The sequence below is a fragment of the Marmota monax genome, unplaced genomic scaffold, assembly GCF_021218885.2.
Source record: "Marmota monax isolate L192 unplaced genomic scaffold, Marmota_monax_Labrador192_F-V1.1 WCK01_AAM20220418_F8-fsc00056, whole genome shotgun sequence".
In the NCBI taxonomy this organism is placed as follows: Eukaryota; Metazoa; Chordata; class Mammalia; order Rodentia; family Sciuridae; genus Marmota; species Marmota monax.
Window position 1 is genome coordinate 6,185,005 of NW_026695212.1, and position 16,861 is coordinate 6,201,865.

At 31.7% G+C, this 16,861-nt stretch overlaps 1 protein-coding gene across 6 annotated transcripts in view; it reads left to right on the forward strand.

Annotated features, from left to right (window-relative positions):
• Cpsf6 (cleavage and polyadenylation specific factor 6) overlaps positions 1 to 16,429 on the forward strand; it is a 33,055-nt gene extending 16,626 nt beyond the window's left edge. For 2 of the 6 annotated variants that reach the window (XM_058574585.1, XM_058574588.1), the window contains 3 exons: positions 287 to 402; positions 874 to 1,027; positions 4,514 to 16,429. In XM_058574585.1, the coding sequence (XP_058430568.1) occupies positions 287 to 402; positions 874 to 1,027; positions 4,514 to 4,703 (460 nt within the window). In that variant the 3' untranslated portion in view covers positions 4,704 to 16,429. The remainder of the gene's footprint in view (positions 1 to 286; positions 403 to 873; positions 1,028 to 4,513) is intronic. The other 4 variants (XM_058574587.1, XM_058574589.1, XM_058574586.1 and 1 more) reach the window with 3 other exon arrangements.
• The last annotated feature ends 432 nt before the right edge of the window (positions 16,430 to 16,861 follow it).

Here is a 16,861-nt window from a genome sequence, read left to right on the forward strand (position 1 = left end):
GTGATTCTGTGAAATCTAGTCTATTGTATAAAATGTAAATATATCATTTCTGCCCTCCAAAGAGATGAGGATTCTAAGTCCTACTTTATTTCACCTGAAAGACACTAGTATAAGATAATTTTGCTTAGACTTGTTCTTTGTGTAGGAAAAATAACATCTTCCATATGGACAAGTAACTATTATCTTTCACGCACATGTTAAAAACTGCTAATATGAATTGGTTTACACTGTTTTGACTAACTAGAATCTATTAAATAGCAATTTATGATTTTTTTTTCTTTTATAGGGAAATGGATACTGCAAGAACACCATTGAGTGAAGCTGAGTTTGAAGAAATCATGAATAGAAATAGGGCAATCTCAAGCAGTGCTATTTCAAGAGCTGTGTCTGATGCCAGTGCTGGTTTGTATATTTCTCCCAGTATTAGTATTTCTTATTTATGTTATTAAGAATTATCTAAAAATTTAAGTGCAGTCTTAAAAATTTATAGTCTTTTTATATTCTGATGTCGTTAGCTATCTATTTTAAAAGCATTGAAAGAAGCTGTATGTCACAATATAGTGGAAAGACCCCTAATTTTATTAGGTTTAGATATAAATTCTAACCTTCACTGTTAATGTTTTAGGGACCTATGACAACTCATTTTTTTCTCATATTTGCAAAATAACTTGTTTCACAGAGCTGTAACAATAAATTGTGTTGATTTCATGAACGTAAAAACCTGTTGCAAATTTTGAAGCACACAGAAAAAGATATTATCATTTAAAAGCACATAATTTGGTAAAATGCTTTATCACTTTTATCCCCAAGTGCTTTGATGGCATTTTGAAAACAAAATTTGTTTGACATCAACTGTTTTCCTTTCCCCTATAGGTGATTATGGGAGTGCTATTGAGACATTGGTAACTGCAATTTCCTTAATTAAACAATCCAAAGTATCTGCGGATGATCGTTGCAAAGTTCTTATTAGCTCTTTGCAAGATTGCCTTCATGGAATTGAATCCAAGTCATATGGTTCTGGATCAAGGTAAAACTTTCCTGTCCCATGTCTTTTTAAAGCTGCTAGTTAGCAAAAGGAGAAAGTACTACTGTGTTTGGGACTTTAAAGTATGACTTCGATTTTACTTACCTTTTACTCAGCCGGAGTGAATTTTTTGACTGTATCAATCAGGTATTTGCTTAAAATCCTTTAGAAGGCTTTTATTTAAAATAAATTTGTAAGCATTGAAGCACTATATGGCTCCTGTTCACTCATACCTGTAAAAATTGAGGCACTATATGATGTAGTCTCTTTTTAGCCTTGTTTTGTACCTCTCCCCTTAGTCACTATTCTCTAGCCAAATTGGAATCCCTTCTTTGGGACACATCAAATCTTTGGCCATCTCTCTGATTATGTATTTGATATTCCTTCTGTTGGGAACCCTTTTCCCTGTCTATATCTTTGGGTCCGTATTCCTTCACATCTCAACTTAATTTGATTTCTAAGGGAAGGCCTTTTATCCCAGGTTAGTCCGTCATATCGTTCTGTTTCTTTCATTGTACTTACTGTAACCTTTTCTTGTTTGTTATTCCCCCTTTTTTCTGACTACAACACATAATGAATGAAGAGAAGGGCTTTAGCTATTGTGTTTACTATAGTATATTGTTTCTCATGTCTGAACATTGCCTGGTATGGAATAAATGTTTTTGAATGAGGGACTTATGATTAATCTTTTCTTTAATAGACAATAGTTCCTTTTGAATTAGGCAGTCTTGAAATACTGTATATTTTTGACAAGTGGACTTTATCTGGAGATAGTCTTCGTTAAGTTGAAGGAAAGGAATTTGTCTTTGGTGTGGTCTCCAAATTTATTATTATTCTCTTTCTGACGCAGTGTAAGGATCTTTATATCCAAACAGAAATTTCATAACTAAAGGCCATATCATGCATTTTCTTTATTTTAATACAAAGTAAGAACTTGCACTTTGATCAAGGCTTACTTAGCACCTAATAATGTTTAAATCTAGCTGTTTGGTTCAGAAATGCATGATAAAAAGTATTCTTATTCAAACTAATAGATGGTGGTTATTTATTTTTTTAGCAGTATTGGGAGTTGAACCCAGGGTGCTCTACCACTGAGCTATGTCTTCACCCTTTTTTATTTATTTTGCAATAGGGCTTCTTGCTAAATTGCCCAGGCTGGCCCTGCACTTGAGAACCTCCCCTGTGTCAGTCTCCCAATTAGCTGGGATTACAGGCATGTACCAACCTGCTCAGCCAACAATTATTATTTTCTTATTTTAAATTTTGAAGATCTAATGGTCTTTTAGGCTTTATACTCTGGTTAAAAGTCTGGTTTTTTTTGTGGACTTTTTTTTGTCATTGTTGTTTTTAAAGGCAGCTCATGAAAATATTTCTACTTATAATATACAGTGTGAATAGTATACCAATTCTTTCTACAAGTCCTAATTGTGAGCTTCTCCTCTGCCTTCCCTCCTCCTCCAGATAAACACAGGAAAGTTTCTTGCTTGGCGTGGTCACACACGCTGTAATCCCAGCAGTTTGGGAGGCTGAGGCAGGAGGATTGTGAGTTCAAACCCAGCCTCAGCGAAAGCGAGGTGCTGACCTAAGTGAGACCCTTTCTCTAAATAAAATACAAAATAGGGCTGGGGATGTGGCTCAGTGGTCAAGTGCCCCTGAGTTTAATCCCTGGTACCAAAAAAAATAAAGTTTCTTAATGAGGTATAGTACTCCTGCTAAGTCATATTTTGGCTAGCTAAAAATGTAAAATTGATATTCATATACATTGATCTCTTGGCATCTGTGGGAGGTTGTGTCAGGACCCCTGAAAATACCAGAATCTGTGGTTGCTTGGATTCCTTACATAAAATGGAATATTTGTGTATGGCCCACACTCATTCTTTCCTGTACTTTTTTCCCTCCTACCGTTTACTCCTGTGTACTTTAAAAAACATCCTTACTTTACTTCCAATATACAATACAGTGTAAATTCTGTGTAAATAGTTGTGTTGTATTGTTTAGGGGATAGTGACAAGAAAAAGTCTGTGTTCAATACAGCTGCAATTTTTTATTGGATATGGAAAACCAACTATATAGGTTTAAGAATGTGTTCGTAGGTGGTATTTATGTTTTTAATCCCCACCATATATTAAGTCATTTTTTAAATTTTTTATCTAAATAATTATATTCAAGATGTTCTTTAGCTTGAAACATAAGTGCTTTGGTATTTTTTGTCCTTTACCAGTTTGCTTATTCCATAATTGCTATGTGTTTTAAGCTACTAATACAGGTGTGATATATTCTGTAATTTGGCTTCACAATTTTTTGGTGAATAGTTTTAGAAATTAAATTTTGGTTCATATTTATTCATGAGTTAGTAAATTATTGACAGGTCAGTATAGTAAGTCTAAACTATGTTTACAAAGAATTTTTTGCCTTAGGATTTTTTTTAAACACCAAATATAGTAGTTCCCCACTTACCCACAAAGAATATTTTTCAAGACCCCAGTGTATGACTGAAACTCCAGATTGTATTGAGCTCTATGATAATGTCTTTTCTGTCTTTTTTAATTTTTTAATTTATGTATGACAGTGGAATGCATTATAATTCATGTCACATATAGAGAGCACAAGTTTTTTCATATCTTGTTGTATACAAAGTATATTCACACCAATTCATGTCTTCATACATGTACTTTGGATAATGACGACCATCACGTTCCACCATCATTTCTAACACCGTAGCCCCTCCCTTCCCTTCCCACCCCTCTTCCCTATCTAGACTTTGTCTATTCCTCTCATGCTCCCACTCCCTACCCCACTATAAATCAGCCTCCTTATATCAGATAAAACATTCGGCATTTGGGTTTTTGGGATTGGCTAACTTAGCATTATATTTTCTAACTCCATTCACTTGCAGATGCCATGATTTTATTCTCTCTTCTTGTTGTGTAATATTTCATCATGTTTCTTTTCTGTCTTAATTAAGCACATACCAAACACTGTGTGTGTGTAACTTTTGCATTTTGAGATGTGATACCAAAACACAAATATCTTCACAATTTCACAGGCTCTTACTGTGGAGCTTAGCAATCTCAGCATGATTTTTCTTTCCTTATTAAGTCAGTAACTTTCACCTTTTCACTTAACCATATCTGAATTTCACTTGGAGCTGTTATTAAATAAAATAAAAGTTGCTTACTTAACTCAGTGCTGTGATACCATGACACTTGGTGTGATAACTTAAGATAGCTACTAAATGGACAGGTAGTATGTACAGTCTTCATGTTCTGCAGAAGGGGATGATTCACATCCCAGGTAGGATTTAGCAGGACAATGTGAGATTTCATCACATACTTCAGAATGGTGTGCAGTTTAAAACTGTAATCCTGACTGTGGTTGACTGTGGGTAACTAAAACCACAGAAAGTGGAACCACATATAAGGGTTGGGGGAGGACAACTGTACTATATTTTTCAGTTATGGAGAGCATTAATCCAGTAATTTCTTTTAGAAGACGTGAACGATCAAGAGAGAGGGACCATAGTAGATCACGAGAAAAGAGTCGGCGTCATAAATCCCGTAGTAGAGATCGCCATGATGATTATTATAGAGAGAGAAGCAGAGAACGAGAGAGACACCGGGATCGTGACCGAGACCGAGACCGAGAACGTGACCGAGAGCGAGAGTATCGTCATCGTTAGAAGGTGGGTATTCCTTGTTCCCGTTATATTTAGCATGTGCATTATTAACAGTCATTATAACTCCAAGGCTGTTGTTTATACAGTATATATCTACATATAAATGGTCCAAGTACTTGTTCTGAATTTAAAATTCTGGAAACATCTGAGAAAACAGGTAAGTGATCACAGGTAAAAATTTTGACTTTTGTCCTTGAATGTTGTATTAATTGTTTTTAGATTTCAGATCACTAATGGTATTAAAGCAAGAAAAATAATCAAGAGGACTCATTGTGTACTTCTAAAATCTAAAAATCGGAATTTTTGTAATCACATACATAGTTTGCATGTGATTTAAAGTATTAAAAATATCAGGGAGTCATTTCAGATATAAATATTATGTGCTTGGATTTTAAAAAATAAGATTTCTGTACTTCCTTGAACTAACTTCATTTGTCCCTAAAACTTTTGAAGAAAATCTAACACTATAATAATTTATAAAAGGATGTTTTCTCGTCATGGAAAGAGCTTTTTTCTTTAGTATTTTTTTTTAAAGACACTTTTTCTGGCATCTGGTTTTTGTTTTTAAAAGAAAAACATTATCCTTTAATTTGCAAAGAAGATGAAAAAGTTATTTAATTAAAATGGGGTTCAGGGTACATACACCAAAATTTTTAATTGTGTCATGCCATACATCCCAGGTTAGAATAATCTTATAATAATTTCCTTTGATGTTTCATTCATAAACCATAATCATTGTCTTTTTTTTCTGTATTTTAAACTATTTCTTGTACATTTTTCATAAAGTGAGAATTGTCTGTTTATGCTTCATTTTCACATGTAATTTTATTTTTATATTTGTGAATAGCATTTTATCCATGTGAAGAGTGTGGGGAGGTCACTATAAGTCTTGTGCTTAAGACACGAAGGTTATTCTGTAAACAAGATATTTTTTCTTCATATGTTGGTGGCATATACAAATTAAATTAGGCTTAAAACAAACCCCTTATAAGTAAATAAGTGCAATTCATGGGAAACTTACTGAAAATTCAGCAATGGTAATAGTTAGTATTTAAATTGTAATAGGCATATATCAGAGATTTTATCAAGTGTATGTAATTCTGTAACAAGAGAAATTTCTTTAACCATAACACATATATTAGCAAACAAAATCATTTTTGAATAATACTTATAGGAAATAAGTATTTAAAACATTTTTATGGAACACAGATAAGCTATTACACTGTTTGCAATTTTAGGGACTTTTAAAATGAGAAGGCCCATTTTAATACTTTTTTTCCTTGCATTTTGAATATGCAGCTTGGATATTTTTCAAAATTTTATTTTTTATATAGTTCTATGTATTGTATTACAAAATTTAACATGCCATTCTCAAAGCATTCCTTTAATATGAAACAAAACATCTTTTATTTTAAAACTAAGCTTATTGAAATTGATATTTGTTTTGGATGTGAAAATTGAATGTTGTGCCTTGAAAATCTAAATAGTAAATTTTAAAGATGTAGCTCTCCCCCACACACACATACACACACACAAGTTGAATACCTCTGATCCTTTCCTATGAAAAATTCTTATTGTCTAGCAGTTGATTAAGGTGAATTGTTGCCAGGGTATAACTTGCAGTGTTTAACTGTATTATCCTTTTCATTTATAGAAAGGTTTAAATTCTACAACTTGAATCTTTTTTTTTTTTTTCCATAAGACTTTATAAGTTGCCACCAGTTTTCTGGTTACCAAAGGCATGATAATGAAACTTGAGAACATTTTCAAAACTGGATGTGCCCATCAAAGGGGTCTCTAAACCAGTTTATACCCAAAGTTAATTAGGGATAGTTTTCATACCGGTTTTAGTAAAGCTAGTGAAGTCAACCAAGTAAATTCCACCTGAAAAGTCCATTGATTTTAAATACTTTGAATTTATATTTCAGTAATGAGTGCACCAAAACAGATCATGATTTGAGTTTCATAACATTCAGACATTAACTATGAATTCCTAACGTGAAAACTATTGTTGACATTTTTCTTAATCCCTGATGTACCATGCCAGAATTTCCATGTTGTTTGTACATTAATCAGAATTGAGTTGTAATATTGTAATGCTTCACTTGCTTCATCCAAGCAAAACTTTACATAAGCATTTCCATTGCAAAAAAAAATTCTGTTATTCTGGATTATTGTACCTTTGCTATACCAAACATTATTTATTATGGAAGTAGACATGAATAAAGGGAATGGGGACTGGGATTATATTCAAGTGAAAAACTTCTTTAAAAAAGATTTACAAATTTCGTTACTATTATAAGGTCTATTGTGACCTGTTTAGAAGTTTTTAAATATGAGTCCTTTTGAGCTTTCATGTAAATCTTAAATGGAATAAAATGAATAAAGTGACTTGAAAGCTAAAGTGAATGTCAGTAGTAAGTCTGTATACAAATAAGTAATAATGTAATCTATTATTAAAGAGATGATGAATGGCTAAACGGGCAAGTTCTTAATTTAACTGGAAACAGTGATGTTGGCAAGCTGTTAATGTCTGTCCCATCTTGGTTTTTTTGTGTTTGAACTGTTGGGTAATGTTAATTACATTCTCATTTTTAAAATGTATTAGTTTTTCTAAAAGCATTTAATATTAAGTTTGAGTAGATAATATTTCAATGAGGAAAATATCAATATTGTAAATTTCAGTATGTAAATTGTGTTTCATATTCTGTAATTTTTGCCTCTATTCTCAGACCACTCTGAGCAAAATAAAAGTGATTTAAGATTGTACACTTATTACAAAAATAACTTTACATTCATTAGTTATTTTATTTTAGGTTTTATTCCTTATTACTTGTTTGAAACAGGCCTACTCATCAAATTTCTGTTTGTAATTCAGTTTTTGCATGCTGAAGAGTAATGAAAGCAAATTGTATTTTTAAATTTTCTTTATTTCACTTTCCTGCTCTCTAATTTATGAGGTTTTATATATTCTCAAATAATTATCCATTTCCTTGATAAAAGTTTTTAACATTTGTGTATCAGGTCTGGATTAGTAACTATACTTTTCCTTGACTGTGAGATTACTTCTACCACAAATAACATGTCTTTAGATTTTATTACTGCACAGGAAGTAGGGTGCTTTGCATTGCTTATTCTGCTTATTATAGTTTTGTTGATAATTGGGGGAAAAAGAAAAAGCCAAAAGAATAAAAAGTTCTTATGTTAAGGTGTTTTAATCTGCTTAGAAATTAGTGTTAAATTGAGCCATTTGTGGAAATTACATTCTCTTGGTTGCCTGATGAATGATAACTGGTTGTAATAAGATGTAAAAATTATTTCTGAAATTCTTAGGTCATCTGAGATCTGCCTAAATATTTCCCAGCCCTGTGTTTCCTTGTGCCTTCTCAAATACCTTAACTGCTCTACTTCATTTGGATATGCTAGCTCTAATTTCGTTAGTTCTAATTTCTCTTGCTTTTAGTGTTATTTGCAAAACCTGTCTGACTACACAGCTATCTTACTCAAAGTGACAAGAGAGGCCAGGAAGTGATCCCTTTAATGGATGTATAGTGTGTTTTGCTCACTGTGGTTTAAGAATATACTTTTGTTTATAAATGAATAATGTTCCTTGTTAAAAAAAAAAAATTCAATGCCAATGCCAATGTGAGTCACCTTGCTCTCACCCTCATCTCAGTGTGAAATTTACTACCATTGTTTTAGTTTGTAAATTAGATTGTTTTGAATAAATAATGTGTTGAATGACTATTTAGTTAGCATTATTTTAAAGAAAACCTGATAACCAATTGGGGTAAGGATGCCATTGATGCTATCCAAATTTATGAATTTGCCGTGGTATCACAGTGAATTCTAAATAACAAGCAGCTTGTTTGGAAATGTCTATTTTGTGAATCTTTGGAACAAAGCTGATTTTTCTTTGTAATGGGGTTTATTTCTAATATTCAGTAAGTTGCCTAGAGCAACAATTGTATATGTGTTTAATTATAGAGTAGTAAATATGTTATAGTTGAAATGAGGTAAGTACCATGTCCAGAGGTAGAAAGGTAAAAATAGGAAATGTGGTAGCAAGGAACTTTTTGTAAACATCTACAATAAACAGAATGGTTTTTGTATGATGTTCTAGTCACTATAAGAAGAAACTACATATCTGTTAACACGTATTTAAACACTTTTTTTGCCCACCTTAGAGTCTTTTTAATTAAATATATTAACATGGAAACCTATAAAAGTGCTCTAACAAATACACCTTAGAGCATTTTACTTAACAGTTGAATTTACCGTGAGTTTAATATACTAATGCTAACAAATTTGCTTAGATAAGTTTCTAACAGAAACACTCATAATTTGAGTTGTTAATAATGGGTTGATTTTACATTATCTGAAAATGCAGGTACTTCTCTGTGTATTGAGATTTTACTTAGTGGTCACTTTAGTCTGTAGAGTGGTAGATTTCATTTGTCTTTTTTAGGTAAAGCAAGTAATTGTGTGACTTTGACAATGCAGATTTGACCAGATACTATTCTGAAAACATGGGCTTTGAATGTATTTTTCACTTTGAAGCTTCTTTTTGATATCTTTGTTTATGTAGATGTTTACTTAGATATTTGAGACTATAATATGAAATTGGATTATTGGAAATGGGTTATGTTGCCTTCAAATTTGCCTCCTTTTGAGATTGTAAAATTTGTATTTCCAAGTGGATAAATGTAAAAGTGTTTAGGAATAGAAACAAATACTTAAATTATCCCCCAAATTTTATGTGCGTATGGTGAAAATTAGAGATTTATTAATAGTAAAGACTTAAATCTGTAAGTATAATCATGCAAAAGATGAGTGCTTAATTCTGGATAAAAATGTGTATTGTAACTTAAACGGATTCTCTATATTAAAAGTAATAAAAATTTCCATTTGGAGTAATACTGATTGATATAAAATTGCAGTACATGCCTCCTCCTTCCACTTCTGAGTACTTGGGAGTGAATCTAGAGGTACTCTACCACTGAGCTACATCCCCTTACCTTTTTATTTTTCACTCTTGAGATAGGGTTTCAACCAAGTTGACAGGTGTAGTATAAGTTGTCCTTATACTACACCTGTCATAGAAGGGTTGAATATTTTTGTTTTGCTCACTATGATTTCAAAATATTTTTTCCTCTTAATGACCTGCTGTGGGCTTATTTTTATTGTTGTTTTTCTTCTTCATCCTTTTCAGCAAAATTAAAAAAAAAAATAGGGAGGCTGGGTTTGTGGCTCAGTGGCAAAGCACTTGCTTAGCCTGTGTGAGGCACTGGGTTCAATTCTCAGTACTGCATATAAATAAATAAAATAAAGGTCCATTGACAACTAAAAAAAAATTAAAATAGGGAGATAGTATACTTTTGCAGTGAGATTTATGAATTTCCTAATAATACTTTTTTTTTTTTTAAATACATATACATTGCAGGGCTGGGGGTGTTGCTCATTGGTAAGGTGCATGCTTAGCATGCATGAGGTCTTGGGTTCAATCTCCACCCCATCCAGCCCCCAATACTTTGCAAGTAATAAAAATAAAACTTTTGATAGTAGACATTTTATATTTTTTTCTATGAAATAATTCCACTAAATAAGCTTCATCAGCATAAGATGAAGGAACATTAAAACGGTAACATTGGAAATGACTTACGTGTATCTAAAAAATTATAGGCATATAGACACTATTTAGGAGAAAAAGACCACAATTATAACATCTGGTTTTTCCTTTTAGTTTTAAAATAAGTTGTTATTGCTGGGCAGTATGAATACATACATATGTGTGTTGATGTTCTTAAGATACTTCCTAGTTAGGGGGAGAAAGAACATAAAAGATAAAGACATAAAGATAAATTTATAGTTGTGACAGAAATTAATTGTAGAGCAAAAGTATTTTAAAATTACTTTTACTTAGTACTGAACATTGTGCCCTTTGGACGCTTAAATCACTTAAAACTTTGTTGTTTCTGGGAACACTTCCAAATTAAATGAATGTTTCTTTTGTGAACTCTACATGCCGTTTGCTTACATATGTATTCTTGAGACTTTGGTTTATCAATTTTATTGTTTTTTTTTTTTTTTTCTTTATGTGGGTTTACAATGAAGTTTATCATTGTAGATTCCGATTCCTATTTAGCTTGTTTTTGGTTAGTTTATGCTTCTATATTAGATATTTTGAAATAGGTGGAATAGAGTGAAAGTAAAGTAAATGTGTCAAGTTTGTATTATGTCTAAAAGATTTGTATGTGGATGTCATATTTATTTAATGTCCATATTGAACTATTTATAAATTTTGTAACATGGAACACCATTTGATTTATAACAATTACAGAAGTTCCTGTATGCTGTCAAATAGTTGATTTGTAAAATTTATTGCATTTTATATCCAGTTTAGCATTGTTAAATGAATTAATATAGAATTGATATGTGGGTGAATGAAATCTACATTAAAATCATCCAAACATTTTTCCATTTATTTTTGTAGTATACATATTTTAGAAAATGACTTATGACTGTTTTCCATCATCATAGAAACAGTAGCTGCTATATTTTAATTTGTCTTAGTCATTAAATTTCAAAGGCAATAATATCTAAGAAGAATGTAATTAATGTCTCATTTTTTAATTATCAAATAAATTGGGAGCATTTCTCCACCACACAGGCGGCTACTGTTTCATTTAATTCTTATTTTGTGCTAGAATACATAACAGTGAAGTAGATGCACGACTTGTGTATGTATAGTTAAGCCAGCGTTTTTCTGTGTATGATGGGGAATAGCAAAATCTACATCACAAATTTTGACACATTACAGCTGAAGGAAGAGGAACAACTTCCAAGACAAAACAGTCTTCATGGGGGAAAATGACGCTTGTCCAGCAGTTTGCTTCTTGTGATTGAACTGAACCTGTAAGGATTCATGGATAAACTGAACAGGAATAGATCTGAATAAAGCAAATCTGCATAAATGGTAACCAGTAGCTCTACTTTTATTTTTTATGTTGCTTAACTGTTTTATTTGAAGGAAACCTGTGTGATTTAAAAAGTTAATAGCTTTTGCAACTTTATTACTGGTTATATACATTTGGCCATTATAATGTGCAAGCAATTGGAAAAAAAAGTCAAGTATATGCTTGTTTTTATAGTAGTTTGTTCTTGTTAAAAATGTTCATATGATAATGTCTGTAAACAGCACCACTTTGATTACAATAGATGTAGTGTTGTAATAAACTGTTTAATGGGGCTGATGTGTAAAGCTGTTCAAGTTATTTGATGTTTACACCTCAGGGAAAGTCTTGTGTTCAGCAATATCTAAAGATAATGTTACTATGACAACATTTTTACTGTCCTTTAAAAAAAAAGCATTGCAATAGCGGTTTTGGATATGCATCAATCTAATCTTGCGTTCAGTGAATTAAACATAACTAATTAAGTGTCTCTTGCCCTTGATTTTGATATTAGAATAGGTGATTACATGGATATTTAATATTTCTATATTCTGCTTTTCTAGCTGTTTTTACCTAGTTAGCTTGTGACTTTGCTGAATGGTATGTAAACTTGTAAAAACTGAAATTTGACAGACACAGCAATTCCCATCAATGCATTAGGGGTCAAAGAATGTTGAGGTTTTAACATTTTAGAAAAGTCTCACACATATTTGCTACAGTAGTGCAGTTTAATTACAACACAGGTGTACTGAAACACTTAATTGTGAACTACTAGCATTGAAGTGAGATTTTGAATTCTGATTTGATGCTATAGTGATTTACTGATTTTTATTGATGATGCTTATGGTTTAACTTTGAAGCCATAGGCAGTGTAAATACAGTCATGCAGCAGATAAATGTAGGAAGAGCCTTGGTTTTATTTTCCAGTTGGTACCAGTTTCTGAAGGATGTGAAGTTGTATTAACATTGGATTGTTTTCTCCAGTGTAATGGGAGATTATAGATGTACGTGTCTCTACAGTTGAGAAATTCTATATATATTTTTGTGCAGCCTGTTGATTTCATGCTAGAGTTAATCAAAGATTCCCCCCGCCCCCCCAAAAAAAAAAAACCTGCCTATATGAAGGCCTACATGAAAAGCATCTGGCTTACACATGTTCTTAATTGTAGGATTAGCAGAGACCAGGTCATCAACTGGATATTTTTATGGAAAGATAATTCTGAATCACTATTTCAGAAATTTGAGTTAAAATTCTTAAACAGGCTAATTTGTTTTTTTAATATATTTTTAAGATCTGATAATCTTTGAGAGAGACCTTTGGAGTAGTACACATTGGTTTTTAAAGTATGGCCAAATTTTAGGACAATGCTTAAACGTATTTAGGTACCATAGCTATTACCTAATGTGCAACCATACAAGCCCTCTAGAAATTTGCATTGCCTTTCTTCAGTTTTGTCTTGTCTGCTTTCAAACTACTCACAAAATTAGCTGTTTCAAATTATATTTTTACTAGTTTTATATTTTGTGAGTGGAGTATTTGTGTAAGGGATCATTGGTGTTTACCAGAACTGTTTGCTCTCAAAAATGATTTTTAAAGTATTTTATCTTGTTGAAAATGTAGTTGCCTTTTTAACATTATTTGAAAGTTGTATCAAAATCTGTTTTTTTGTTTTATGTATAGGTGTTGTAAGTTTTTGTCATTTCTTAAGCTTTTTTATATTTTAATTACAATGCCCTAATGTGAAGAAGTTTGGACTTACATATATTACAAGGGAAATTAGTTTATAGTAAGATTAAAAGGTAAGTAAAATGTCCACGAGAATAAAATTTTCTCTGAATAGTTTAAAAATGAAATCACAAAAATCTCTACTTGAAGTGAAACTGGAAGTTTTGTACTAATTTAATCCTTCATCTACCTTTTCATTTTTTTATCAGTGGAACCTTTTAATTGTTCCTTCTATATTATTCTTCTCCCTGCTTGGCTTACTTCATTACATGACTTTTGTTGCAGACAGTGTGAGTGTACTAGATTTGTTTGCTTCTATCTAGTCTATCGTTTTAAGTGTTGTCAGGAGGACTTTTGGTTTGACCAAGTAGTTTTGCAAAGTCTTTCTCCACCTGGAAACATACGAATGTATAGCAGTAAAGCTAAAAATTGCAAACCTTGTTTTATTTGTCATACCCCTTCTGTTGTTTATGAATTGATGTTATTTGAAAGCTTTTTTTTAATGTTAAAAACAATCCAAAGAGAGAAATCTTTACAAAGACGCCAAAAAAAAAAAAGTGAGTGTCTCAGAGACCTTTTTTTTTTCTTAATTTATAATAACTAGTGGACATGAAAACAAAACTTGAGTTGAATTTTGAGCCATAGCATTTGTTTATGCTATGCAGTCACATTCCTTTTCAGCTAGTGGTAAAATTATGGACGAGTGATAACAGCACCCGAATGGTATTGCTTCTGAAGCAACACTTTGAATTGAATGTGTTTGCTTTTGGCTAACGGAAATATGTTGTGGAAAGGATATTCCAATGTGAATCTACATGTATTTATTTTATTTTGTTAGTTTTGTTAAGATTTGAAATAACTTGCCATGGCTGTTGATCATAGGTTAACCAATTTAATGACCCCTTTACCGGAATATTCTTAAGCAGTTAACTACAATTTGAATTTCACAAATTACTTGTAGCTTAAGGTATTATTTTCATTTGATTCTCCTATGGAGAATGTTGCTTTACTTTTTTACTAGTTTAAGGTCAGTTCTAAAAATAAACATGGAGGTTTTAATGAATGTTGTATAATATTTTATAGTGAAGGGGAAAATTGTTGAAAGGGTAAAGACTTTATCTTTCCCTTAATGTATTTAAATGTGCCAATAACCTAACTACACACTGTTTTATATAATGACATGCTACTATAAAACTTTTCTGTTGGAGTGCTCAACATTTTGGTTTTCTAAATGGTCATTGCATTTTCTGTATCTTACAAGGTGGCTCCGATTTTGTGTTTCAAGCTTCAGCTTAATTTATTTTAAGAGGAAGTTTATGTTCTAATTCTTTATTGAGAATATAGTATTGAGATTCTCACTGTTTTATGGGTAATTGTTTTTTAAATTTTATTCATTGAGTTCATTTGCATCCCATAGTCTCTGTAAATGTTTTCCCCTGTTGTATGTACTTAAATGCACGCTTATCCATTGTACATATTAGTCATTTTTTGTGGTAATATATAAGTGGGATTTTTGTAGCAAAGCGTTCTATTTTTCTGTTCTTAAAGTGTGTGTGCGTGTGTGGTGATTTTTTGTTTGTTTTTTTGTTTGTTTTTTTAACATTAACCTTCAGTTTAAACATTGTTGTACTTATTTTTTAGCAACTTGACTCTTAGAAGCCTTAGACTAGTTTTTAAATATATATTCAACCAAAAATTATAAATTTATTAAGATGTGGCCTTACATATGGCATTCTTTGTATTATAATATGAGATGTTTTATTTAGAGAAATCAAGATTCAGGCTTAAAATTTTGTCTTAAGTTGAAATGGAAAATGTGTTAAAATGTCTAGGCTTCTGGGAGGAAGTTCTTATAATCTTCTTTCTTGGCATTAGAAAGAAGCAATATGAATTTTTATGAATATTCAAAATATTCAGGCAATTGTATTGTCAGATTGATTTAGATTTGTGTTAACCAATGTTTCTTTAAAATTTCAGGTTGTTGGCATTCAGTATCTGAGTATATAGGTATATGATTTTTGTATGGGATGTATAAATAAACACTTGGTTACCTACAGATAGATTTCAATGTTTAAAGACTTCCTGCTGCATTAATTAACATTGTATGGGAGGCTTTAAAAATATTAGGTAAATTTAATTGAAGTCATACAAATCTTGATATGGTATTTCTGGATAGTGAACACTACCAGTTTTTCATGTGGGAGTATCCTAAAACTCCACCATGGGTGTAAATGTTTTACATTAATTTCCTAATTGGACAGACCCTGCATTTAGTTTTAAAAAAATTCATTTTGAAGGTGTGTTTTTTGTCACACTGTTATTGCGTAACACTTCTCAGCATTCTGTAAGTTAAATTATTTCAAAATATAATGGTAAATTCATGTTTGTTTATTTTTTTACTTTGAAAATGTAGTACTCAGGTGGTATTTAATGGGAAATGATCCTTTGAGGTAAATCATAATGTATTCTAAGGAATGCATCTATAATATTGATGACTTTAGCCTTAAAAAAAGGTCTGTTATTCCTTCTTCCTCTGCATCCCATGGTGTATTAGCAAAGTAGTTTACAGCCCGGTACAGCCTTACAAAGTTGTTTTACAATTTTTAATGGAAAGTCCTTAAAAAACAAACAGACAAAAAAAAATTGTATCATATTACCAGTATCCGTGGATTACTGAATCACAGTTTGTAAATAATTTGTCTAATATCAGAAGGCCAAAGAAAGTCTTAAAATTTTAGCTATTGACTATGGTGACTTCACAATAAGATTTCTGTGCAAAAGGTAAGGTGATTTTTGATCAAATAGACATCTTTTTGATGTCCATGAGAACTACACTTCCATATTAGCTTCTATTAAAAAGCTTTTTCACATTTTATTAAAATGTTTGTAATTGCAATTTTGTGTTTAATGTTTATTTTTGTCTTTTCTTTTCTTTAGCATTTAGGTGACTGTTCAGCAGTTTGCTATATGGCCATTGTTGGCCTTAAACTGCACTAGTAACAAGCATGGTATTTATCTTGTATTGAAAATAAAACAAAATTTTGATAATACTTGCAGTTTGTCCTGTTTGATTTATAATTTGTTAAACATTGTGTATGGAGTATTTCTGTTTGGTTTGGTTTGGTTTTGGTACCAGGGATGGAACCCAGGGGTGCTTTAACCCTAAGCTGCATCCCCATTCCTTCTTCCTTATTTTTACTTTGAGACAAGGTTTCTCACTAAGTTACTGGACTATCCTCTACCTTGTGATCCTCCTGCTTCAGCCTCTGGAATCACAGGTGTGTACCACCATATCTAGCTATCATTGTGTGTAGTTTTGAGTACTATTGGGTAATATGAAGGGTAACATAATTGGACTTTACATTTTGTCTTTAAGGCAGCCTTCTTGGAGACTTTCAGTTCTTTGCTGGCATTTTGATGCTCTTTCAAGTAGATGGTATGTGGTTAGAATTAAGATGAAGGAATTCAGAAAGTCTGTAAAC